At 41.0% G+C, this 27986-nt stretch overlaps 1 protein-coding gene across 1 annotated transcript in view; it reads right to left on the reverse strand.

Moving 5' to 3' along the window:
* The window catches only part of gabbr1b (gamma-aminobutyric acid (GABA) B receptor, 1b), a 238692-nt gene that overhangs the window by 146531 nt on the left and 64175 nt on the right, over positions 1-27986 (reverse strand). The window contains exons 2-6 of the mRNA XM_036566176.1: positions 22212-22295; positions 15951-16015; positions 14542-14680; positions 10898-11083; positions 9442-9459 (exon numbers count right to left, since the gene is read on the reverse strand). Coding sequence (XP_036422069.1) covers positions 9442-9459; positions 10898-11083; positions 14542-14680; positions 15951-16015; positions 22212-22295 — 492 coding nt within the window. The remainder of the gene's footprint in view (positions 1-9441; positions 9460-10897; positions 11084-14541; positions 14681-15950; positions 16016-22211; positions 22296-27986) is intronic.

A 27986-nucleotide genomic window follows, 5' to 3' on the forward strand; every position in this document is an offset into this window, starting at 1 on the left:
ATCGGTGCAGTCGGAAGAAAACCTTGTATCTCCATTTTTCAATTTCATGATGAATGGACCAAAAGAAACAGCCCAAAATTACTTGGAAAAAAAAAGTCTGGTTCCACTGACCTACATTAAACATAAACGTTTGTTTTCCTTCTCCTGTTAAGTTACCATTTTGGAGATACAAGGTTTTGTTCTGACAGCAGTGATGTACTGGGCCTTCTGGAGGACCACCAACCCAACAAACTCAACAAACTCTGAACATGCACCATTTCCTCAAATACACCATGACTAAAGGACCTATATCGAAGTCTTGTGTTAAATCTCAATACAAATATCAATGTCGACATACATCAATGTCAATATAAACCGAATACAGTACACTACAAGCCAATATAGTGTTATGAAAATATTTTTTTATCATACATTAGCACACTTACTTAAACACAATTAAAATAAAATACATTTTAAAATTATTCTAATATATTTCAAATAATCTGCAAGGCCAATCTTAAATAAGCTGAGGCCCAGAGAAGGTGGCAGCGTTAGGGATCCTGTTTATATACGGGTTCTTCTTTGTATGGTAGAGTTTTAACTTACATTTGTGGATGCAGTGATGAAATGTGTTCTCAGAGTGGTTTTCGGCAGTGGTTTTGAGCCCATGCAGTGATTTCCACTACAGAATCATGTCTGTTTTTAATGCAGTGTGGCCTGAGGGCCCGAAAATCCGATTGTGGGCCCAACTGTGTTGATGTAACATATTTTGTAATATATACTGGGCCTTCTGGAAGACCACCAACACAACATGTGTGAATATGTCCACAAACTGTGAACATGCACCAGTACACTCCAAGTCAATATAATGCTATGAAAATAACATTTTCTTACCACACATAAGCAGATTAACTTAAACACCTAATATGAAATCAACTGTAAAATGTTTCTAATACATTTCAAATAATTAGTAAGAAAGCTAGGCGGGTCCAGAATGATAAACAGAGCTGTAGATGATTCAAAAATGACAGAGAAAGCCGTCACAGATGTGCAGCTCACCCACGCTCATGTGTGATAAAAAAGGCATGGGGTCTTTAGTCCAGAGGGCACAGTGTCCATGATTTCCGAAAAGATTTTCAAGTTTTGATTCGTTGGTCCACAGGACACATTTCCAATTCACCTCAGTCCGTCTTAAATAAGCTGAGGCCCAGAGAAGGCGGTGGTGTTTCTGGATCCTGTTTATATACGGGTTCTTCTTCGTACGGTAGAGTTTTAACTTACATTTGTGGATGCAGCAACAAACTGTGTTCTCAGAGTGGTTTTCGGCAGTGTTTCTGAGCCCAGGCAGTGATTTCCACTACAGAATCATGTCTGTTTTTAATGCAGTGTGGCCTGAGACCCTAAAAAGCCAATTGTGGGCCCAACTGTGTTGATGTAACATATTTTGTAACAGATACTGGGCCTTCTGGAAGACCACCAACCCAACATGTGTGAATATGTCCACAAACTGTGAACATGCACCAGTACACTCCAAGCCAATATAATGCTATGAAAATAACATTTTCTTATTGTACATAAGCGGATTAACTTAAACACCTAATATAAAACCAACTGTAAAATGATTCTAACATATTTCAAATAATTAGTAAGAAATGCTAGCCGGGTCCAGAATGATGGACAGAGCTGTAGATGATTCTAAACTGACTGGGAAAGCGGAGATCAAATCTTAACGCAGAAAACTTGAATGTCAACAGAGAAGTGCAGCATATTTTTCATCATTGTTAACTTCTTGTTCACAGAATTTTTTAACTATTCAAAAAAATCTAAAAACATCTATTTGTGAATTGTTTATAATATTTAAATCCACAGCGTATAAGTTATTATCATATACAAACTAACAAAAATGGCAATGCTTTAAATGTTAGTGTATATCAAGTGTGACTCATCGAAATAATTAAAGGATGTTAAAATAAGATCATATAATGAATCTCATTACTGTCATCATCATTTCATAAATTCTAATAACATGCTTTAATGTGTTCTCTTCTTCCTGCACCACTGCCATACACTAGCTAGCTGCTAGCCTGATAGCTTTATATTAGTTGGTAACACTTTACTTGAATTATGCTATTTAAAACTGATAATCACGCAATAAACATGTCATGGCAGACGTCATACATCAGTCATCCTATTACCGGTAAGTGTCATGACAGCTTATGTCACATGCTAATTTTTGATAAGCATACTTTGGTTAGCAGTCATGACATAAACATTGTGACACAGTCATATGCAATAGTCAGGACACTCATGTGTCCACTCCCTTAGTCACATCCTTTTCAGAGAACACACTTCTGCACAATTTAATGCACATTTACTGTTTACTATAAGAGAAAGTATGCAGTAAAATGATCCGATCTCTTGACGGAGAGCATAACTGTTCAATTGGCCATATTACAGTGACAGCACTCACAGAAAACAAAGCAACTTACATTATCTTACAAAATTAGGCTTAATAAATATCTTCCCTATTTGATTGGGTGGGCCTGTGATCAATCAGGGTAGTCCATGCGCCTGGAAGGCATGTGCTACTCACGATTAGATGAATGAAGTCTTTGCTCTCTGAGTTGAAATCAAAGTCCAGCACAAAATACACTGATACACTGTCGTATCTCTGACTCTGTTTAGGAGTATATATGGTAAATCATTCTCCTCTGAGGTGTGTGTACACTGTGTACCTGCGTACATTCACCAGTGCATTTCATTTATGTGCAACCGCTTGAGACATCTGTATTATTAGCAAAAATGTCTGTGTTAATTGAATGCCATAGGCAGCGTCTTTACTTAGCACCTTTGCTAATTATCTTTTCTATCATAGAGTCCGCATCAGTTCATTTAATCATACTAATAAAGAGAAAAGTGTGGGCGACTGGCTTCTTTGACCTTTTGGTGTCATCTACGTTGACCTATCGGGAAAGATATGTTTAGTATCAAAGTGGTGGAGGTGCAATGTGGATGTGAATGCAGGCCAGAAAAGATTCACTGGCTAGTCGTACATGACTCATTGCCCATTTTATCAGCTCCACTTACTATATAGGTGCACTTTGTAGTCCATCTGTTTCTCTGCATACTTTTTTAGCCCCCTTTTACCCTGTTCTTCAGTGGTCAGGACCCCCATGGACCCTCATAGAGCAGGTACTATTTGGGTGGTGGATCATTCTCAGCACTGCAGTAACACTGATGTGGTGGTGGTGTGTTAGTGTGTGTTGCGCTGGTCTGAGTTTTTAAACATCTCACTGTCACTGCTGGACTGAGAATAGTCCACCAACCAAAAATATCCAGGCAACAGCGTCCTGTGGGCAGCGTCCTGTGACCACTGATGAAGGACTAGAGGATGACCAACACAAACTGTGCAGCAGCAGATGAGCTATCGTTTCCGACTTTACGTCTACATGGTGGATTGACAAGGTAGGAGTGTCTAATAGAGTGGACAGTGAGTGGACACAGTGTTTAAAAGCTCCAGAAGCACTGCTATGTCTGATCCACTCGTACCAGCGCAACACACACTAACACACCACCACCATGTCAGTGTTACTGCAGTGCTGAGAATGATCCACCACCCAAATAGTACCTGCTCTGTGAGGGTCCATGAGGGTCCTGACCACTGAAGAACAGGGTAAAAGGGGGCTAACAAAGTATGCAGAGAAACAGATGGACTACAGTCTGTAACTGTAGAACTACAAAGTGCACCTATATAGTAAGTGGAGCTGATAAAATGGACAATGAGCGTAGAAACAAGGAGGTGGTCATAATGTTATGCCCGATTGGTGTAAACTGTGGCCAAGTGCATCAGTTCGTGCATCACAGCAAAAACGTTTTTACCAGATCACTGAACACAAACTCACAAAGGTTTAACTGTGACATGTCCCGCCTCCCAGCTAAAATGGAGATTCTGATTGGCTCTGTCGATCAGTTTTATTTTATTTTTTATATATGCATCCTAAATACAATCAGAAAGTGGTGGGTTGTCTGAGTGGTGGGCTGCACTGAGGATTCCACTTTGAAAAAGCGCTGCCTTGTTTTTACTTAATTTAAATGTGTGCATAGTTTCTACATGAATAACAAACATTGCATCAACGCAATTCTGTCTCACAGCTCACTTTAGGCAGAACTGTGTTGATGTATTTTATTCATGTGTTCATGAGCTCATGATGCATGAATAAGCACAGCCTGGACGTCGTGCTGACCGTGAGTCGGGTCAGCAGATAGAGTGTGGTTTGACTGAGATGGAGCTGCTGCAGAGGCTCCGGAGACACAGGTGGGAGCCGAGGCTCTGTAATAAAAAACCCAGCAACCCATTTCCAGCAAGTAAAAACAGCCAGAATGCGTCATTTACTAAATAGATGGAGGACATAAATCTCACTCTGCCTTCTTTCTCTCCTCCTCCCTCTCACCCTCTTTTATTCTCTCTCTCTCTCTCCCTGCCTCTGTCTCTCTACCTCACTCCTTCTCTCTCCCTCTCATTCCCTATTTTCTGACTTTCTCTTTCCTTCTCCCCTTCACTCTTTTTGTTTTTCAATCTCCCACTCCTTCCCTCTCCTCTCCATCTTTCTTTATGTCGCACTCCGTCCCCTTCTCTTTCTTTCTTTTTTCTTTCTTTCTTTCTTTTTTCTTTCTTTCTCTCCCTCTCTCCCTTACACTCTTTCTTTCTTTTTTCTTTCTCTTTCCTTCCTTCTTTCTCCCATTCCTTCCTTCTCCTCTTAATCTTTCTTTATTTATCACTCTCTCCCATATTTCTTTCTTTTCTTTCTTTTTCTTTCTTACTTTCTTTCTTTCTGTTCCTCTCTCCCTTACATTTTTTCTTTCTTTCTTTCTTTCTCCCATTCCTTCCCTCTCCTCTCAATCTTTCTTTATTTATCACTCTCTCCCATCTTTCTTTCTTTTGTTCTTTCTTTCTTTTTTCTCTTACTCCCTCTATCTTTCTCTCCCTCTCTCTATCACCATGGTTAAGTTCTAGCTCGCATGTTTTCCTCACAGGTTTAGGTTTTGGGCTGAGGTTAGGGTTAGGATTAACACCATTGAAAGATTTAAAGCCAGGGTGAAGGTTAGGTTTAGGCTTTGGGCTGAGGTTAGGGTTAGGATTAACACCATGGAAAGATTTAAAGCCAGGGTGAAGGTTAGGTTTAGGCTTTGGGCTGTGGTTAGGGTTAGGATTAACACCATGGAAAGATTTAGGGCCAGGGTGAAGGTTAGGTTTAGGCTTTGGGCTGTGGTAAGGTTTAGGGTTTGGAAGGCATCTACAAGCATCTACCAAATAAATAAAGTGTTACCCTGTGTTTTGTGTGGATGGTTAAAATGCGTCTTTTGTGAAAAGCATCTTGACACGGCTGATAACCAGGCTGCTTCTGTGTGTTTGGTAATATCAGGTTTGATACGACATTAACAGAAACTCATTAGCTTTGCTTTATCATTAGATGGATTTCACACTAACAGTGTTTTGAGGAGCAATACAGAAGATCTGTCTCGATTAATCAACACATAATAATTATTTTCATTAATATAATTGTCTCCCTCACCAGTTCTAACCCTTTCTTTCTCTTTGACATCTTCTCTCACTCTCTCCTCACTTCTCTTTTTTTTAATTATTTAATTTAGTACTTCATATTTGGGTTATGGAAAATGTGATTATTTTTTTCTCTCTCATTCATATTTGCCCTTCTCTTCTCCCTGATATCCTTCGTCACTCTCTCCTGGTCGACCCCCCCCTCGCTCTTACCCCCCACACACCCCCGCCTCGCCCGACCAACCACGGCCTTAATAATCATCGGCTGTGTTTAGACGTCACTGGCACACTCTGACACTGACACGGTCATTAATCAGCTCAGAAAACACGGGGAGGGAACTGAGGCATGCGGTGCAGCACACGCGCTAAAGCGCAGAATACAAGCATCTGCAGCGCATTCGCCTCGCCTGACAACCGACCCATGCTGTCAAGGTCACAAGCCTTCACGTTAGAGGGCCCACGTTAATTCGGTTGTTTATCTGCAGCAGCCATATGTGAAATATCCTCCACCTTCAATCCTGAGATAATACTGCCTCCCAGCGTCACTGAAAGACGTCGGCTCCTCCAGTAACACATTCAGCTGCGACCTCTACTGTTAACAATCATCATATTCAAACTAACAACCCTCTGAAACTGGACGAACCATCATCCATGGACTTCTACTGACACCTTCTGTTGTGATGCAGTAAGGCAGGGGTGTCCAGTCTTATCCACAAAGAGCTGGTGTGGCTGCAGGTTTTCAGTCCAGCAAAGCCGGAGCTCACATGATCAGCAGTTTGAAGACTGAAACTACATTAAACAAGTGGACTCAGGTGAGCTTCAGCTCGTTTTGAGTGAAAACCTGCAGCCACACCGGCCCTTTAAGATAAGATTGGACACCCCTGCATTAAGGCTCTCTGTGGATATGTATTTATTCAATACTGCCTTCAGTGGCAGAGCAATGCCACTGCAACCTATATATCCTTGAATTTTAGCACCACCTTGTGTGTAAAGTGAAACAACGCCTTCTCGAGCCAATTTAGGAAGAGCCTGACCACGTCCTGTTCATCCCACTATGTCAGAAAAAAAAGGCTGCAAAACAGTACAGGATGTGCACAAGAGTCCTCCATAAATGGGAACATAAACTGCTTAAAAATATGTTTTAAAATACAATCCAAACAGTGCTGTGCAAAAGTCAGACAGCACTCATTTACTTTCTAGTCAGAATGGCCATTATATATATATATATATATATATATATATAAGATTTAAATATTAGAAAACATATATTTAGCAGAAAATTATACAGAGGCCTCAACAACTAAGTATAATATCACATTCAGTATTTAATGTTTTCACTCTTTACCTTTATTACAGCTTCCATTCTTTTCAGGAGACTTTCACTTTCAGTTTCTCAAATAAATATTTTTAGGATAGGATATGTTTCCACACACTGCGACCCTAGCTGGACTAAGCGGTTAACGACGACGATGATGATGATGATGATGTTTCCACACCTCCGAAGTTCAGTCTTAGAAGTCGGTTGCATTTTCTGCTTCAACTGTTCAAATGTTCTTCTTGTGTGTCCGTCTCCTTTTCTCAGTGAGGTTCTTCTTGACAGCTACACATCCTTTCAGACCCACAGAAAGGTGAAAGGTTTAATTGCTGTTTATCTGATGGGGGCAGTTTTGGTGTCTATCAGGTCTTCCAGGTGGTTGTTAGGAGCCCCATTTTCTCTGTAGCTTTCAATCATTTGTTGAACTCCAGTTTTGGAAACTCCTATTTTTCACTTATTTTCCTTTGACTTTCACCTTCCTTAGTTTTTTTCCAGTTTTGTCACGTTGCATCTCCTCCTTATATGTAACCTCATCAGAAATCTCTCATGAGAAATGAATAACTTGTACTTAAATGCCATTTTGACTGGAAATTAAACAAATGAAAGGGTGGTCTCTGACTTTTAAACATCACTGTACATTTCTAGGCTTTTATGCAGGAGTTACTTTAATTCTGGGACAGTAGAAAGGTGTATTACATAAAACCAGTGTTTTCCATTTCTCTACAGCAAAAAAAGTTTTAGGCAGAAGAATTTTGGCATCACTGCTATTGAGTTCATTAGCTGGCAAGCTCACCTGCTCATTGGCTGAGTAAAGTGGTTCAACATCTCAAAAAAAAGGTTTCAAAAAGGGTTTTTTGAGTGACGCCATAAAAGAACCACTTTTCATTCCTGAAAAAAAAATTCCTTGGAGAACCATTTTTGTACAATGTGAGTACATAACGTAAAGGCTCTATGAAGATCCCATAAAATGGTATGGAACCATTACATTATCTGAAGGTTATTCAAAATGTTTTCACACTGAAAAAGAGGTTTTTCTGTGGCATCACTTAAAGAACCCTTTGTGATTATCTTTAGTGCAGTGCTGGTACATTTCATTGTATTCTGTGTTGCACAAAGCCTCCCTACGAATCAGCACTCAGTAGCAGTAATGCTAACCAATCAGCACTTAGTACCAGGTATGTCAACCAATCAGGACTGAGTAGCAGCAATGTTCACCAATCGGCACTCAGTAGCAGTAATGCCAACCAATCAGCACTCAGTAGCAGTAATGCTAACCAATTAGCACCTAGTAATAGTAATGCCAACCAATCGGCACTCAGTAGCAGTAATGGCAACCAATCAGCTCTCAGTGGCAGTAATGCCAACCAATCAGCACTCAGTAGTACTAATGTCAACCAATCAGCATGCAGTACCAGCTTTGTTAGCCAATACTGCCCAAAGCCTGTTTGCTGTAGAAAAACGGGTACGTTTTCATTGATTCTTAATGGAATACATCCTTCTCCTCTCCAAAATTAAAGGAAGATTCCTGCACAACTGGCTAGAAACATGTTTAATTGTTTTGTTTACAGTCTTTTAGCTTCACTGACCCCCATTCATTGATGACTGACTCACTTTCACCCTCTATCATTCTGCAGTCATGTTTTTAATATAACTGGGAGAAATGGTCAGTGGCTCCCCATAAACCGGCTCTGGTTCTCCCTATTAGACCTTTTTGTTATCTGTTCATATCCATTTGCTCAATACTGATCACAGTGGCAAATCACCCTTACTGCACTCTGCCTCTGCACCCCACACATGAATTTTAGCACCACCTTGTCCGTAAAGAGAAACTGAATAGTTGTGATTTGAACAACACTGCCTCCACTGGACGGAGGAATGAAAATGCTCTTTTGTGATGTTGTGCTGCCCCCTACAATCAGCAACCTATTTTGAAGGAAAGTTAGTACATTAAAATTCAACACTGCCCCCTTTTGTCAGAGAGGACCATCAGCAGGAGCTTTAGTTACTTGTTTTAATTTAGACTTATTTATACTTACCATTCACTTCATTAGAAACTATGTTCTTCCACTCACTGTCCACTTTATGAGCTCCAATCACCTTACAGGCCACTATAGAGGTGTACAATTACAAACTGTAGTCCAACTGTTGCTGCACAGTTTATCAGCGCCCTTTTATCAGTTTCTGACCACAGGACCGGTGTTGTCCAGATATTATTTGGGTGGTGGTTCATTCTCAACACAGCAGTGGCACTGACATGGTAGTGTGTGTGTTTCTGGTACAAGTGTATCAGACACAGTGGTGGTGCTGGGGTTCAGCAGTGTCATGGTTAAGTTGAAAACGGACCACTACCCAAAAATATTCAGACAAGAGTGGAGTTTATGGTCAGAAACTGACCACTGACGAAAGACTACAGGATGATTAGCACTAACTGTACATCAATATATGAGCTATAGTCTGTGAATGGATCTACAAGAGAAGGGTTTCCAATAAACTGGCCAGTAAGAGTGAGAAAGCATGTGTAACTGCTCTCAGCAGCCTGGCTGTTAGCAAAAGACAGAGCAAAGAATGGATAAGGCTTTATTCTTACCTGTGTGATGTCTGTCATCTGCAATGGAAAAGAAAGAGGGAAAGAAATAACAAGTTAGTCGTACAGTTGAAACACATACATATGCACATGCACACACACACACACACACACACACACACACACAGGATATCATTCACATGTCCATGTCGCTACTTCTATTCATTAATATTACATTTCCTATGTATTGTACATTTCGCTGCTGTCAGAACAAAACCTCACATCTCCAAAATGGTAACTTTACAGGAGAAGGAAAAAACACACTTTACTTTCAATGTAAGTCAATGGAACCAGACTTTTTTCCAATGCATTTTGGCCCATTTGTTTTGTTCCATTCATCATAAAATGTACACACAATGTAAAGGACAGCAGGCACTTTCAAACCATGTCATAAACTGAAAAATGACAGAAAATGGAGAGACGAGGTTTTGTTCCAACAGCAGCTGTATGTAAGTACTTACACGTAATAACATTTTTCTAAGATTAATACTAAACCCAACTTTGACCTCAGTAATCCACGGAGTTGTGCTCTTTCAGTTTTAAAGGGGAACTCCACTGATTTTTCAAAATCTCTGCATAATTGAATAGAACTAAGTAATTCCGAGTTGTTTGATGTGAAATGCTCCATTCTAGAGAAACTTAGTAAGGAGCCAGACGTCTCAAGAGTTTAACGCCTCTAAAAGCTCCTTCACAGAACATTACTACATGAAATGGATAGAAGTTCGCTGCCTGATTAGATTAGATTAGATTCAACTTTATTGTCATTGGGCAAAGTACAGGAACAGAGCCAATGACATATAGCTAGCATCTAACCAGATTCTAACCACATTTACACATCAAGAAAGTAATCGAGTAACCGACAATCGACAGCTACAATATGTACAATTCGGGACGGTACAGTGGAAAAATAGATGTTGCAAATACAAATATAATATACATATATACAGAGTGAGTGGAGAGAATGCAAATGTAGGTAGTATATACTGTCAGAGCAGCATATGTAAAAATATAAGTATGCAGAGTAACAAAATGTAGAGTAACTGTCTGTGCAAATACAAATAGTGCAGTAGTAGACCACACAAATGTGAATAGTGTAATAATGCTAGGACATAAAGTACAGTAACAGCGTAGTGAGTGCAAAGATGCAGTTAAAGTGGTGGTGTGGCAGTAAATAAACAGGCTATATTTTGCACCTCCTGGTTTCTGTCACCACCACTGTAAAGAAATCAGAGTCACTATGTTTCTCTACAGTGAACTATTTCACATCAAACCACTCCGAATGACTGTGTTTACGTCTCAGTGACTGAATTATGCAACACTGGTGGAATTCCCCTTTAAAAATTATGAGGCACTTTACAAAATCAGGGCCGTTTTTTAGTGAGCCATGACACTGAAAGATGTCATTTTTGTCCTGAAAATAAAAACAAAAACAAACACATGCACACACAGACTCACTCACAGCGGCAGGTGGGTTTGGGGGAGTCCCATTTGCCCAGCTTGGTGCACTGGGTGCTGTTCCTGCCCTCCAGGATGAAGCCGGTCAGGCAGCTGTAATGCAGCACCGTCCCTTCAACCGCTGGCCCTGGAGGAGACACCACCACTCGGCCGTTCTCCAAAGACGTCTGCACCTTCGGACAGGGCAACACTGATACAGACACACAAAGATAAAGGAGGTCAAGAGGAATGGACACTGTACAGTCATGTGCAAAAAAAATACCCCGTGGTCAAATTACAAATTTAATGTAATACATCTAAATGATCAGGTGGTTGAATACTTTCTGACATACAGTTGGATGCATTTTGTTGATTCTCTAAGTGAAAATAAGCTGCCACATCCTCTACAGAGAACACACTTAAATATGGTATCTTGATGTCTATTAATTTTAGTGCACAATTTCTATTTATTTTCTGAGTTTAACATATTGGGAAAACATAAAATATAAACATACAATGAGCCGTAGCTTCTGCACAGGCCACAATTTCTGTTTTGTTCTATTCCACTATGTTAAATTCAGCAAATAAATAGTAATTGTGCATTTAAAATGGGAGAAGTGTGTTCTCTGTAGAGGATGTGTTCACTTATTTTCAGAAAATCAACAAAAAGTCATTTGACCAGGGCCGCCCAAACGTTTACACGAGACTGTCTGTCAAAAACCATTCAGACACCTGATCATCCAACATTCAGATGCTTTAGAAGCTTAGAGATTTAGGTGCGATCCCATTTCACCCCTTGTCCCTACCACTTAGCCCTACCCCTTTGTTTTGCGTGTTCACGTCTAGGGGTAACGTGTCCCGATTTTTGTTGAGATAGAGGGGGAGGCGAAGTGTTAGGACTACATGGCCCTGCAAACGGAGGTTTTTCAGAAGCCACACCAAATGGAGTGTTATGAGAAAAAAAGAAAAACTGGCAGGACGGCTGCGCGAGCGACCAAAGAAACCCACAAATGTGAGAATTTTCTCTTTAGAAAATTATGATAAATATTGTATTGTCTTAGTTTAATGTGTTTCAGTGTGTTATGGTCCTTTTCTTCATAACAAGCATAAAAAATCGCTAGTAGTTTCCTAATGTCCCGGTAGCTAGACAGCTTAATTTCCAGTTCCACCTTAAATGGTGCAGCAGTTACATTCTGGCACGTCAGGCATCAGAACTGCTGCTCCATTTAAGGTGGAACGGGAAAATTCGAACAAGAAGCTGGCAAATATCTGACTTAAGCTTCACATCACCAAAGAATTAGGAGTGGGTGATAATAAATAATTGCCCCCCCCCTTTGAAGGCATATGATTCCCTAAATGTAACTAAAGCCCAGCAGTGAGGAGCTGAACTTTACCCTCCTCTGCTATCACTGCAGACTGGCAGGGTTTCCTGCAGAGCAGCGCTAGTAGCTGTTAATGAAGTAATGTTCTTTTTATTTGAGGGTCTCATTTCGTAGGGAAGATTTCAACCACTACCGCTTGTAACTCAGTTTCAAGGGACAAGGTGACCCTCAAAAACAAGGGGTAGGAGTAAAAATAAGAAATGGGACTGGGCCTTAATCCCAAAACCTCAAAAATTTTAATTACAGCATGATATAAATTGTTCCCCATACTGTCCACTACTACTGTCTTGATATTTTTGGACATACTGTCTATATGGTAGGAGTGCAAAGCTGAAACGTGTCCTTCAAATCACCTTAAAAAAAAAACAACAAAAAAATTGCCATTTTTTGGTCAGAATATGGCAGATAGTGTAGCGGGTGTGAACAGTGTAAATGGGTGGCACTCCTCTGCTTTCACAGGGAATCTCACTGACACCAAGTGTGATCTCACTCAAAAGCGTGAAAAGTAGTGTCGTTAACCCCAGTGCTCTGTGTTTAACAGGTCCATAAAGCATACAGTGCTGTGAAAAACCCACACACACTCATCAGCCTGTGGTGTTTTTAAGTCTTTAATATTTTACTCACTCTCTGAACACTTACACATCCTCCGAAGCAACGCAAACCTCAGATTCAAACAGAAGCTGCACTTAATGATGGACATACTGAGTGGTACACAGGAAATACATCTTATCCTTCATAAACATGTTTTAAATGCTTCAAATGTAACACAATGATACTTTCATGATATTTAGTTTTTCTGAGGTTTTATCAGTTGGAACAGAAAAAAAAGCCCCAAATAGTGTCAGGTTTAAAATATATGATCAAAAAATATAAATCCAATCGTTCTTATTTAACGTTTCTCAGTCGGCACTGCACTAAATCCAGTTAAACAGGACTAATTATGCTCTCTTTTAATGAAACATGCAGGTGGTCAGTGTTCTTCCTGTACGATATTTACAGTGTGCTCGGAAAAGTGATTTGTGGCATAATTTACCACAATGATGATAAATATTATCATATTGCCCACCCCTATCACAGTGAGCCTCATTCACAATGTCGCTGAGTTGATACAGGAAGAAGAAATTGATAGTGTGTAAGAACATATCAAATAATAAAAGTAAATTTAATAATAAAAATGACTCAAATCAGGCATGTATACAGTAAAACAGTAGAAAATATAAAACAATAATTAAAGCGTAACTAAAATGTAAAAGTTAATAAAATCAAAAGAAGATATATATAAAACAAAAGAAGGATAAGATCGAAAAAGGAAATAAGAAAATAATCATAATTAAAACAAGAATAATAATATGAAAAATAAATAAATAAATAAATAAATAAATAAATCAATGAATGAAAAAACAAATAAAGATTCTCTATCATACCTCAAAATGTGAGTAAGCACAATGCCAGAAACCACAAAAGCAGAAGCATCTTGGATTGCTTAACAACTTAAAACAGTTTGAAAGGCATGCAGCTTACATGATGCTAACTGGTGGGGTATACACTTCCATTGCTCGTTAGCTACATTAGCCTGAGAGCTACACCGCAAAACTAAAGAAGCAAAGTTGTGACACTAAACATGTCTTGGCTGATCAAATACAAAAATGCCCCAATTCGAGTCTGTCCAATAAGAGGAGAGGTCAGTTAAATTGGACAGTCACTTTTGACTAAAGTTATCTGGTGTACCGTAAAATCTTGTTTAATTCTTGATAATTCTCTGGAATTATCCAATTTCTCATTTAAAGTCATCATTCCGCTCCAACAGAATAGAAATTTTATTTCACTAATGTGTGAAAATTGCCTATAAGAAAATACAAATACACCTCAACACACAGTAATGCAGAAATCTGCATCTTACACTGGAACAGCCATATATATATATAATACAAATATTACTAAAAAGCTGTACACATATCAAGCAAAAAGGTTCCTTCATTTTAAAGAAGCGAGCCAGCTAGCAGAAGGCCAGACTGACCAGGCATTCCAGGTTGCACCCTTGGGCACCCCCCATTGCTCCCAGACTGGGTATAGTTAGGCAGCAAAATAAGTTTTCCTTGTAGGATCATTAAAATATAACATATTAATAGAACGTAGAGTGTAAAGGTCATTTATAATAAGCAGAATTTCCTTAAATGCACCATTACGCTCTCGACACAGTTCATAAATCTCTGAATGGGACTGTAAAAGGGAGAGAGGAGAGAGAGAGAGAGGCAGCAGTACAGAGATAGAAACAGAGAGAACTTACAGCACTTGCTGCGGTGGCTGAGGTCAGTCCAGGTGCCATTGGGCAGGCACTTCCTGACCTTTGGTCCCACGATGACCCTGTTTCCTCTGCAGATGTATTCAATCTCATAATCCACCGGCAGAACCTGCACACTGCGGATCTACGGAGAGAGAGAAATAACAGAGAGAGAGTCAGAACATAACACACATATCCTGCATACTGACACTCATACACAGACATACACATCACAAAGATTAATAAACACTCAGGCTACCCTTCAAAGGTTTTCAGTGATATTAATATCACTGAAATAAATATATATATATATATATATATATATATATATATATATATATAGAGAGAGAGAGAGAGAGAGAGAGCAAGTAATATATATCACTGCTGTCGGAACAAAACCTCATCTCCAAAATGGTAACTTTACAGGAGAAGGAAAAAACATACTTTACTTTTAATGTAAGTCAATGGAACCAGACTTCTTGTCCAAGTAATTTTGGGCGATTTCTTTGGTCCATTTATCATTAAATGTCCACACGACGTAAAGGGCATCAGGCATTTTCAAATTATGTCAAAAACTCAAAAACGATAAAAATGGAGATACGAGGTTTTGTTCTGACAGCAGTGATATATATAAGGGTTAGACCTACACTGTATAAGTTATACAGATAATAGTTATACAGAATATTTTTATGGATTCTGATTCTGATTTCTTTACAGTCCAACTGTAAAGTAACATTACCAGTCAAAAAAGCCAGCTAGGCTGTGAAATATTCATCAGAATCCATAAAAATTCATGATTGGTATAACTTGTATACTATAGCTCTAACCCTTTAAATGGCCAGGAGCTGCTAGCAGGTCCAGGTGTCCACTGCTCACTCCTATAATGTAAAAATAACTCAGCTAGTTTGTACTGTTTTCCATGTAGTTAATAAATAATAAGCCTTATTATGTAATAATAACAACATAATATTATCCTAATAATATTATTATTAATTTGATATTATTAACAATATCATACTATGTAATTATCCTGGACATTTAAAGCATTATATATTGTAAACTACACACCAAAATATATCCAATATTTCAAGGATTTTAGGAATAACAAGACATCATTAATGATAAATATCACTACTTCTGAAATATGAGCCACTCTGAGTATTCATTTTATTATTCCATTCTCAACAATCAGTTTTCTCAGCCATTTTAGAATCACTTACAGCTCTGTTCAATATTTTGAACACATCTAACATTTCCTACAGCTTCCCACTAAGTATTTGAAAGCTATGAAGGGCACTAGCTCTACATTAGAATGCTGCCACACTGGGTATATTATTACACACTGCTGAACACTAATTTCAAAATACTGAAAGGTGATTCCACCTTTATCAACTATGGTTTATTTCAAACAGTACCTGTTCTTGCGTCAGTCCTCTGTATCTAATCCCTCCGTCTCTGGGTGGGCGAATGATAGCACAGCCTGAGAGAAAACACACAGCAGATAGTATAATAATGCATTAGAGCAGCCGCTGACCAGTCTGTCCACTTTATTCTGACTCCTCCTCCACCCTTTGTATCTTCACCATATATACGGGTCCTACAATTACAGACTGCAGTTCATCTGTTTCTCTGCATACTTTGTTATCCTCCTTTTACTCTGTTCTTCAATGATCAGGACCTTCTGTTCTTCAATGGTCAGTACCCCCACAGGGCCACCACAGAGCAGGTATAATTTGGTTGGTGGATCATTCTCAGCACATTCAGTAACACTGACGTGGTGTTGGTGTATTAGTGTGTGTTGTGCTGGTACGAATGGATCAGACACAGCAGTGCTGCTGGAGTTTTTAAACACTGTGTCCACTCACTGTCCACTCTATTAGACACTCCTACCTTGTCAGTCCACCTTGTAGATGTAAAGTCAGAGATGATAGCTCATCTGCTGCTGCACAGTTTGTGTTGGTCATCCTCTAGTCCTTCATCAGTGGTCACAGGACGCTGCCCACAGGATACTTTTGGCTGGATATTTTTGGTTGGTGGACTATTCTCAGTCCAGCAGTGACACTGAGGTGTTTAAAAACTCCAGCAGCACTGCTGTGTCTGATCCACTCATGCCAGCGCAACACACACTAACACACCAACACCACCACGTCAGTGTTACTGCAGTGCTGAGAATGATCCGCCACCCAAATAGTACCTGCTGTGTGGTGGTCCTGTGGGGGTCCTGACCATTGAAGAACAGAGTAAAAGGGGGCTAACAAAGTATGCAGAAACATGAACTACAGTCTGTAACTGTAAAAGAAAGTAGCACAAAGCACAATGATTCTTAAATGGTAGAGTGACCTTCACAGTGAACACTCTCTCTACCAGTTAAGATTATCTTAATACTAAGATGATTTTGGGAAACTGGGCCCTTATCAGTCCAGTATTAGCCTACTTAACTGACGCCCTAAAACACTGATTTATCACAAGTTTCATAGTGGACTACTTCTGGTTAGCCATTTAAACATGGACTACTGTTTTATTCTTTTCAAAGAACAAAAAAAAGTTCAGAACTAAACAGTGAAGGTAAGGAGAGTCATACTAACTGCCACAGTCAGCAGATTTCTTCATCAGTTGCAGTACTGCTTCGGTGCCCACAAGTGTGTGTATATGGCCATAGCCTGTGCACGTCTTTTCATTCTTTTTGGAAAAACATGTGGTGCATGGTTTGCGTTATATAGGCTAAAATGTTATGTATTGTAACCTCAGCAGAAAAAGATACACAGGGTGGCCATGGTTCTGCTGCAAAGAGTACATACAGAACAGCCACACCCTGACAGTGACCCCCATCGCACACAAAACCCACAGCCCCTGACACTAAACTACACACACACACAAACACACATACATCATCTAAACTGCTTATCCTTCTGGGTCACGGTGGGGTGCTGGAGCCTATCCCAGCTGTCATCGGGCAGAAGGCAGGATACACCCTGGACAGGTCACCAGTCTATCGCAGGGCAGACAGACAGACATACACAATCACACCTGGAAACCGGAGTACCCAGAGGAAACCCACGCAGACACGGGGAGAACATGCAAACTCCACACAGAAATGACCCTGGTCGCCCGGCTGGGAATCGAACCCAGGCCATTCTTGCTGTGAGGCGACAGCGATACCCACTGCACCACCGTGTCGCCCCTGAACTACACAAGTAACACATTTTCAACTTAAACTAACAACAACCAACATAAAATAACACAAACAGTCCCTTGTTAGGAGGGCTCATGCATACCATGAGCCTTTGCCTCTGGCCATCTGCCTAGGCACACCTTCAGAGTCTCTGCCAACATCAGCCAGTAGCAGGACGCTACATAGCCCGCGACCTTTCATCTTGATCCACGTCCTTAGGTATGCACCATGCTGCTAGAACAAATGCCGTGGGGCACTTGCTCCTCGGCAGCAAGCACACCCAGTCCTCTCCTGGGGCCACGCCCCTGCTGCCACGGCTCCTCTGGCATATTGTAGACCCACAGCGCACCGCATCCCTGCACTGCTAGGGGTGGGGGCAACAACAACAGTGCTCGCCCCGTCCCTTCCAGTCTAATCGCCAACCAACGCGCCAACAACGCTGTCCCGGGCATCCCCGTGGCTCCACCACTGGTTACTGACCTGAGCTGGACAATGGTCATTTTCCAGCTGTGTGATAAGCCCTAAAAATGCTGGCCACAGTAGAGATATCACAGAGCTCATGGTGGTGAGCGTGATGAGCCGTCTGTAGTCCACACCACACTTGACCCACTGCCCATGGCCTCCGCCGAGCCTCCTCAGACAGCACCTGTCTACCCGCCGGCCCATGCCCGCAGCGCCACCAAGAGCAATGTCCTCTCCCTTGCAGTGCTGACTCACCAACTGCTCTGCTGCTCGCCGCAGTGCTCCCGTGCTAAAGATTTAGATGGTTTCGCTTTTGTTTTCACTTGCACCAGCCTCTCATTCGGCACCAAAGCTTCTTGTGCTGGCCCCATCGTTGGGCACCTGCTCCAGCCTCCAATCTCACCACACCATTGAGCCTTGCCAGGCCATCTTTCACATGGAGCTTTGCAGCATCGTCCCCGTTGTCACAGTCTTTCACTAGGCTCTGCTCTTCTAGCCGTCCACCTTCAAGTTTGACGTAGTGCCCTTCTCACCCACAGGGGGAGGATGTCCCACTTCTGACACCAGTGTAGTATCAGCAGAAGAAGAAATACAGGGGGGGCATGATTCTGCTGTGAGGAGTGCTCTTTATTGAACAAACCAGCAGCGAAGGCACATACAGAACACTGAACTCAAGGGGAGGTCACAGTCAGCCACACACGCAAAACCTACACAGTTCCCAAACAGTTCCTTTTTTAGGAGGACATGTGCATACCATGAGCCTCCAGGGTCTCTCGGTGCCCACGCTAGCCAGCAGCAGGACGCTACAGTATCATTACGCAAAACTAGCTCAATCGAAGTACTGGAGCATGAGAGCTCAGTGTGGATTATCGTTGCATTTTCATCACTGCAAAGCAAACTGCTTCCCTTGTAAAAGTGTGTTTGCTTTGCATATCACTAAAATGCAGTTTAGTTTTCCAGAGCAAAGGTGCACACAGAGTCGAAGGCTAGTCCCAGTGAAACACAGGCAACAAACAAGCATGTTTGCATGCCTTTCAATTTTTTTTTTATTTTCTCACACTAGATAAGTGTTCAAATATAGAAACGTCATATTAAATCTTCTCAACTCTGATTTCAACATGTAGCCTGACAAATTACCCCCAAGCTGGCTCCTAGCTGCACTCAGCTAACTTGTAGGCCTTTGCTATCATGCTTGCTAGTTAATAGCAAGCATTTACTTTGACTTCACTGAAATCATTTGCTAATGTTAGCTAGCACAATGTTAGCTAGCACAATGTTGGCTAGTGTTTAGTTTAAAGAGATTCCAGTTTACTGAACTCATGTAATTCACTCAAATGATTAAATGATCACACGTCTAGCTAACAGCTGAAAATATGTATCTTGTGTATTTCATGGGGGTATTTTGTGTGGCAAAAAACTGAACTGCATCTGACACCGCCTGAAGTCCAATTGAGGGCCTGTAGAAACTTCCATTAACATTTTTTGACAATCGGAATACCCTTCAAAATGGCGGAGGGAATTCCCCTGACAGAAAGTGAGGAGGAGAATTGTGGGAGTGACTTTCTTTTCTGGAACCAGAGCTCAGAGTGGCTGTCTGTTTTGAAAAAAGGGCTAAAAGCAAGGACTGTAGTGCAGCAACGGGTCAGCAGGTGGAGCACTTTCCCTTTTGAACTCAATGACAGCCGAGCTCGTAGCCACTAGAGCAATGGTGACAGCCGTCAGAGGAGCCAGTGGCTTTTACAAAAGCCATTCAGCCAAATGGGTAAGGACTGCTATCCCCGCAGCACTGCATCCCTGCTGCTGTAATTGAATGAAAGGCAATATTTCATTCCCTCTAGTTCATAGGAATGCCCCACACAGCTAAAACCAAATAGCACAATGGGAAAATGAGTTTCAGGCGGCAGGGCCGTACATAATAACGGTGTATGAATGGCTGCTGAAATATCTTGTTCTTTTCGCATGCATATACATTTGATTCCAGTAATGGACTTCCAATCCAGCGTAAATGTCGGCTCTCCCCCGAGGCCTCTCAGGTTTCTTTCAGAGTGAGGGAGTAGGCCTGCTTTAGTCTGTTATTACAGCCTAGTTCACCTTCAGTGTCACCAGCTAATTACAGTAATCATCAAATCCGGCAACGGGGGCCAGTAGAGGCCAGCTGGAGCGTGTAGGTGTGTGTGTGTGTGAGCATTCATGTTTCAGTGTGTTGTTTTAGTGTATGATATATGAATATCCAAATGAATAAAGTACATACATCGACATCAATTTGTCTTTGTACTTACTTTTGAGAATTATTCTGCTGATGTAATATACTGCAATATATCATCTCAGGACAAACCTTGTTATTTCATGATGAATGACTCAGTCCAAAATGACTTTGAATTAAAAAATCTCTTTACAATAACTTCCATTAAAAGTTAAGAATGGTTATCCCCTCTCCTGAAAAGTTAGCATTTCTGAGATATGAGATTTTGTTTGACAGTGATGATGTGTGATACACATTTGGATGATGTGAATGCGTATTTAATTCAGAAAACATAGCATGAACACTGACCTAAGCTCCATCCTATTCAATGCTATGTGTAAAGCATAAATTAAGTTCTATTCGATAGTCCTACTGAGTAGTCAGTAGCAGTCAGGGCTGTGAAAAAGCATAAACGTTGTCATGTTTAGCAGTTCTTTTCAGCCGTCTTCTTCAGCAGCCTTACTAAGCAGTCTTATTCCGTAGTCTTGTTCAGCAGTCCTATTCAGTAGCCTTACTCCACAGTCTTATTAAGTAGTCTTATTCAGTAGTCCTTTTCAGTAGTGTTACTCAGCAGTCTTGTTCAGCAGTCCCAGTCAGTGCTATGTAAAAGGCATAAATGCAGTCCTATTCAGTATTCCTATTCAGTGGTACTATTTTGTGGTCATATACAGTAATCCTACACAGTAATCCTATTCAGCAGTCCTATTCAGTGGTCCTATTCAGTAGTCCTGTGTGGTAGTCCTATTCAGTAGTCCTGTTCAATAGTCCTACACAGTACTCCTATTCACTCATATTATTTTAGTAGTCCCATTCTATAGTCCTATTCAGTGCTATGTCAAAGGCATAAATGAAGTCCTATTCAATAGTCCTGTTCAGAAGTCCTATTCAGTAGTCCTGTTCAGTGCTATGTACAGGGCATAAATGTAGTCCTATTCAGTAGACCTGTTCAGTAGTCCTGTTCAGAAGTCCTATTCAGTAGACCTGTTCAGTGCTATGTATAAGGCATAAATGTAGTCCTATTCAGTAGACCTGTTCAGTAGTCCTGTTCAGTAGTCCTGTTCAGTGCTATGTACAGGGCATAAATGTAGTCCTATTCAATAGTCCTGTTCAGTAGTCCTGTTCAGAAGTCCTATTCAGCAATCCTGTTCAGTGCTATGTAAAAGGCATACACTGATCAACAACAGCTGTTGGTAATATAAACACCAACACCGTAGAAAATCAACTGTAGTCACTGTTATGGACTATAACTTCATCAAAGTGGATAGATTTGCACTCATATCATGTATAAGCCCTGAGCACTTTACTGTTCAACAGGCCATGAAACACAGTAAGGGCCAAATGAATCACACAGTCAATGATGCATTTGGTTATTACAGCTTTCAGGTGCCTAATACTGTTGATATTGTGTTTCATTAGCTGCTCCAATTGGGCTAAAGCAGTCTAGCCAGGCCTGCAATGTTTGAGATAGGAAGCAGCCAATTAGACAGAGGATGAGGCGACGTGATCGAAATTTCATTTGCAGATACTGACTGATTCCGGAGGTGAATAACAGCTAAGACATAAACGGAATATAAACACGGGGGCTTCACAAACACAACACACACCACCACACTCGCTCACACACACACTCAGGCACATGAGAACTTCCTCTAAAAAACACACATTTACATTTTAACACTTGAATACACAGAACGATTTACCAAACGGCAGAAGAGCACTCACGAAAAAGACACATAAAGACATACACAGCAGACAGGAAGCTCACAAACAAAACAAGATCACGCACGCTTTTCACGTTACCTGCGGTTGTGTTGTGTGCAGCCTCAGTGAGGGAGTCAAACACGACGAGAATCAAAAGAACAAAAAACACTGCCATTTCTCCACCTGCAGAGAGAGAGAGAGAGAGAGAGAGAGTTACACTGTGAATAAGAGGGAGGGAGAGAGAGAGTTACACTGAGAATAAGAGGGAGAGAAAGAGATAGAATAAGAGAGAATAAGAGAGAAAGTGGTGCGTGTGAAGGATAAAGTATAGACTGAATGAACGAGGGGAGAATGAAAGAGTTTAGTTAGAAAGAAAGAAGGGAGAGGAGGAGAATGAGACAGTATAGGGGACGGGAGGGGAGAGAGAAAGAAAGAGAGGCTGAGTTAATGAGTGCGGGAGAAGTGGGAGTAGAGAACGGTAAAAAGAGGAGAGAACGAATGACAAGATGATTATAGAAAGAAAAGAAAGTGAGTGAGAGCATGAAGAGGTAGAGGTACAATGAAAGAGGACAGACAGAGAAAGAGGAGAGAGAGTGAACAAGAAAGTACAGACAGAGAGAAAGTAGAGAGTGAACAAGAGAGCAAAGATGAAGGAGAAAGAGAGAGAATGAACAAGAGAGTAAAGACGGAGAGAAAGAGGAGAGAGTGAACAAGAGAGTACAGATGGAGAGAAAGAGGACAGAGAGTGAACAAGAGAGTACAAACAGAGAGAAAGAGGAGAGAGTGAACAAGAGAGTACAGATGGAGAGAAAGAGGAGAGAGTGAACAAGAGGGTACAGATGGAGAGAAAGAGGAGAGAGTGAACAAGAGAGTAAAGATGGAGAGAAAGAGGAGAGAGAGTGAACAAGAGAGTAAAGATGGAGAGAAAGAGGAGAGAGAGTGAACAAGAGAGTACAAACAGAGAAAGAGGAGAGAGTGAACAAGAGAGTAAAGACGGAGAGAAAGAGGAGAGAGAGTGAACAAGAGGGTACAGATGGAGAGAAAGAGGAGAGAGTGAACAAGAGAGTAAAGATGGAGAGAAAGAGGAGAGAGAGTGAACAAGAGAGTACAGAGGGAGAGAAAGAGGAGAGTGAACAAGAGAGTACAGACGGAGAGAAAGAGGAGAGAGAGTGAACAAGAGGGTACAGATGGAGAGAAAGAGGAGAGAGAGTGAACAAGAGGGTACAGAGGGAGAGAAAGAGGAGAGAGAGTGAACAAGAGGGTACAGAGGGAGAGAAAGAGGAGAGAGAGTGAACGAGAGGGTACAGATGGAGAGAAAGAGGAGAGAGAGTGAACAAGAGAGTACAGACGGAGAGAAAGAGGAGAGAGAGTGAACAAGAGGGTAAAGACGGAGAGAAAGAGGAGAGAGAGTGAACAAGAGGGTACAGACGGAGAGAAGAAGGAGAGAGAGTGAACAAGAGGGTACAGACGAAAAGAAAGAGGAGAGAGAGTGAACAAGAGGGTACAGACGGAGAGAAGGAAAGAGTGAACAAGAGGGTACAGACGAAAAGAAAGAGGAGAGAGAGTGAACAAAAGAGTACAGACGTAGAGAAGAAGGAGAGAGAGAAAGAGAGGGAGAATAAGAAAGCATAGAGGGAGAGAAAGAGGAAAGAAGGAGGGGAGAGAGAAGGAAAGAGCAGCTGAGTTAATTAGAAAAGAGGAAGAGTGAATGAGAGAAGAGAGCGAGAAAGAGAATAAGAGAGAAGAAAGGAGAGAGAGGGAGTGCATGGGAAAGTGAGAATGAGAGAAAGAAAGAGAGAGAGCGATAATGAGAGTGGAAACGAGGTAGAGAGAGAGTAGAGAGGTAAAATGAGAGAGAATGACACGGAGCGAGAGCGAGGGGAGACGGAGCGTAGAGTGAAAGGAGAAAGTGGCAGGGTGAGAAATGGGGAGAGTGTTAAAGGAGAAGAGAGAGAGTGACGGGTTCAGGGGGCCGAGCGAGGCGGGTGAGTGAGCAGTGTGATGGATGTGAGGAGAGAGGGAGTGGGAGGGATGGAGTAGAACACGCACGGAGGAGAGAAACAGAGCGGAGAGGGGAGAAGAAGCCAGAGAGGAAGGAGGGAAGACAGACGAGAAAAAAGAGCAACAGAGGCGTCGTAAACAGCCCTCGTGAGCAGATGCCCAGTCCAAAGTGCCCAAACGCTCCAATCCCACTTTTCCCAGCATCCCCCTGGCTGAATGAGTCATGCTCCACTGGGTGTCGTGCCTCGCTCAGTGGAAAATCAAATTTACACAATTTTCCCAATTCTTCCCAAACGCAGTCCATCAGCCTGGACATGTTTAGGGTCGGAAGTTTGATTTCTTTGGGAAAAAAAACATCTTGGCAGATAAAATCACCCAAATCTGAGTCAATATAGTCTAAATTTCTCATCATGAGATTGTTGTAACAATATTAGGTACCACTTTAGAATAAGACCACCCTTATAAAGCGTTTATAAATGGTTTATTAAAGCAATAAGCCACGAGAGGCCGTGGGTTACTGCGATCCTCCAGTCGCGGTAAAGCATGGCCATAAGTGGCTTATTGCTTTTAAGAAATGGTGGACAACATGAAATATGATAAAATACTCTTTTTTCAGAAAATAATTTAAGTTATTATTAATAATAATCGACATCAACAAGTATTCCGCCAAGAAATGTAGCTCCTTTAGAGTACGGTATCACTGGCAACCACTGAATGAGGAGAACGTTCGGTCGCCCATCGCTGTATATTGCGGTCAATATGATGTACATATGATAACACAGCATTGTTTAATGCAAACATTTCGCTTTATAAGTGCTTTTTGGTCACCAAATTACCACGGTGAGTCTTATTTAGCACCAATCCAGTGGTGCCCTCTTCTCACGCTGGGGCTGAATCTCAAATGGCTCCCTGCTCCCTACATAGTTCACTACATAGGAGTTTAAATACTGGATCTTGCAGCCCAACAGTGAATAATACAGCTAAGAAATAGTTATTTGGGATTCAGACACATCCACACTCGATAAATGATGCAGTATTTGGCTGTAAAGGCTACAATTTCCAAACTTTCATAGCTAGACCACTATTTAGGGAGTACGGAGTTGTTTGGGATTCAGCCTGAGTTTGACACGACTACTGACTGAAACACCAACATTTGAATCGTGTAAGTCATTGAAGTGACATTGTTCAGATTTTTATACTGTCGTTTTACAGTTAATCGCACCATAAGTACTTTAATTCAAGCCTGTGATATTAATGATGGAATTGTTTAGGCTATTTGCTCTCTTTTAGCCTGTTAGCTAGCTGACCAGACTAGTTCTAGTTAAGAACATAAGTTGTCAGCCCCTCAGTTTAAACAGAAAATGGGTTCTTCATCAGTATACTCGGTGGTCCATGTGAGCAGCATGACAGTCAAAGATTATTGCATTAACAACATAAGAGTTTTTCGTGGCGCAGTAATACAGAGTAATACAGTAATACAGAGTTCAGTTATTGTGAGGCGGTCATAGGTGTGCGTATATTGTGGATTTTACAATGGCTTTGAACACGGCTCAGCCAATCAGATTTTAGGACCAGAACTATCCATTTTATAAAAATGGTTATTGGTTAGATCATAAACACTTCACTAATTATTAATAAGCCGTTACAACAAACTAACGAAAAGGGCAAAAGGCAGCTGTTATATCCAATAAATATGAATATGTGGTGAAGCTGACAGGTTTAATGCTGACTGGTGAAGAAGTCAAAGTAAGATCAGTAAAGATCAAAATCTGAGGTTTAACTAAATCCATATGGGTTCACTATTAGGCAAACAACAGGTCACTGGTGCCCTTTTTGTTTATGTGTTGTTGTTGCTTCTAAACAATTTTAAGATCTTTAAGACGTAATTAATAACCATGAATAAACTCATTTGAAACCATTCATGAACAATTTATAAGCATAGTCTTATTTTTAAAGTGGTAGTGAATATTATGAGTATTTATGTTATTTTCAGACTTGTTTTAAGTACTTTTATTAAGTGAAATGGTCTTATTCCAGTGGCAGATCACTTACTTTAAAAGGACCATACATTACATTTTCTTTTTTCTTTTCCTCTGATGTGCCCTTTTAACATACGTCTGGGTTTATGAACCAAACACAATCATTTTTACATGATCATTTTCCAACTTACGGAAGTACATCAGTATCGAAACTATGTAAAATGGCAGTGTATTCATATGTTTGCATTTAAATTTCCTGCTCATCTACGCAATGTTGAGCTCAAAATGAAAATTCAAATACTGCGATTTTAATTCTCCATTTGGTTTAGTTTTGACATTTCATTTACACAAAGATTTAGATACTTTATGAGCAGGTATATTTAAATTAAAATGTCCAAAACAGCGTATTTACGCTTAATGTGATTTTGCAAGTTGTGTCAAAATGATGATTAAAACATAATTTATCTTACACGCATTTTCATTTTTTATATGCATTTCGTTTTATTTTATTGGCTGGTTGCAAAGCAGAAATCCGATTACTGCCTGACTCATGTAGACCCGGAGTTTCCCATTATCTGATTACTGAAGTAAACACGTTGATCGGATTACTGACAAAATCTGATTTTCTGCAGTTATCGGATTATTAAGCGCACGTAAACACTCTCACTGATGGTGATATTTTAATCTCCTTTTCTTCTTTTTACTTTGTTGGATTTCTATGGTTTTACTTGCACAATAAAGTGCAGCACTTTGACTGACGCCTTCTTTTAAATGTGCTATATAAATAAAGGCGACTTGAGTTGACTTTCATCAAACTGCAGCTGTATGAAAAAGTCTATTTTGTCAAAAAATTACGTTAAATTAAGCAAATTAACGTTATTCTCTGCAAAACATGCAGGTGTGTTCTCTGTAGTGGACGTGTGAACTTATTTTTGCTCAGAAAATCAACAAATCATGTCTTTTGATCACAGGCGCACAAACTTTTGCACACGAGTGTATTCCTTTAAACGGCCCTGCGATGATGGAGAGAGAGAAATCACGGTGAGCGGGAAATCTAGGACAATCCTCCACTGGTAGTGTTAGTGTGTGTGTGTGTGTGTGAGAGAGAGAGAGAGAGAGAGAGAGCACCCTGCAAAACACACACTCCTTCTTTCTCCTGCACACACTGGCATCACACACTCGACTATCACCCAGAGCTGATCTGAATGAATTCAATAAACTCGGCCCATTTCTGCACTAATCTGATATGCAGGTGAGCGAGGGAGCTCAGGCAGGCTGCAGGCCATACGCCGCCTGCACCGGAGCCACAATGGAAAAGCAATTTCTGCAGCTTTTTCACACAAGAATCAAACCGTTCTCCGAGGGCTACGGATGAGTACACGAGTCGTAACGCGTTTCGTCCCACACAAAAGGAGGCAGACGCGCTTTTCAGTTCAGGTTGAGCCACTTGCTCTGAAGGCGAGACGAAAAAAAGAGGGAAGGAGAGAGAGAAAAGAGGACAGATAAGCGAGAGGGTTCCTGTCTGGAGGGGAAGTGATGTTGTGTTTTTTGTTGTTATGTGAGAGTGAAGCTAATGGAAGCGCTTTGCTGCAGTGCAGGGTTAACACAGCTCACAACGTGCACGGACTCTTACGTGGGCACGGAGGCATGAAGACAAGACCCCCACCTGGGGCACAACACTTAACTCTCCCTCTGACTCTCTCTCTCTGACTCTCTCTCTTTCTCTATCTTTCTGTCTCTCTTTTACTCTGTTTCTTTCTTATATTCTCTTCCCTCTCTGTGTCTTTATGATTTGCTCTCTCTTTCTTTCTCTCTCTTTTTCTAGAAGTTTTGAACTGATACATCTCTCTCTCTCACTCTCATTCTCTCTTTTTCTCTTTCTCTCTCCTAGTCT

The sequence above is a fragment of the Colossoma macropomum genome, unplaced genomic scaffold (assembly GCF_904425465.1).
Source record: "Colossoma macropomum unplaced genomic scaffold, Colossoma_macropomum, whole genome shotgun sequence".
In the NCBI taxonomy this organism is placed as follows: domain Eukaryota; kingdom Metazoa; phylum Chordata; class Actinopteri; order Characiformes; family Serrasalmidae; genus Colossoma; species Colossoma macropomum.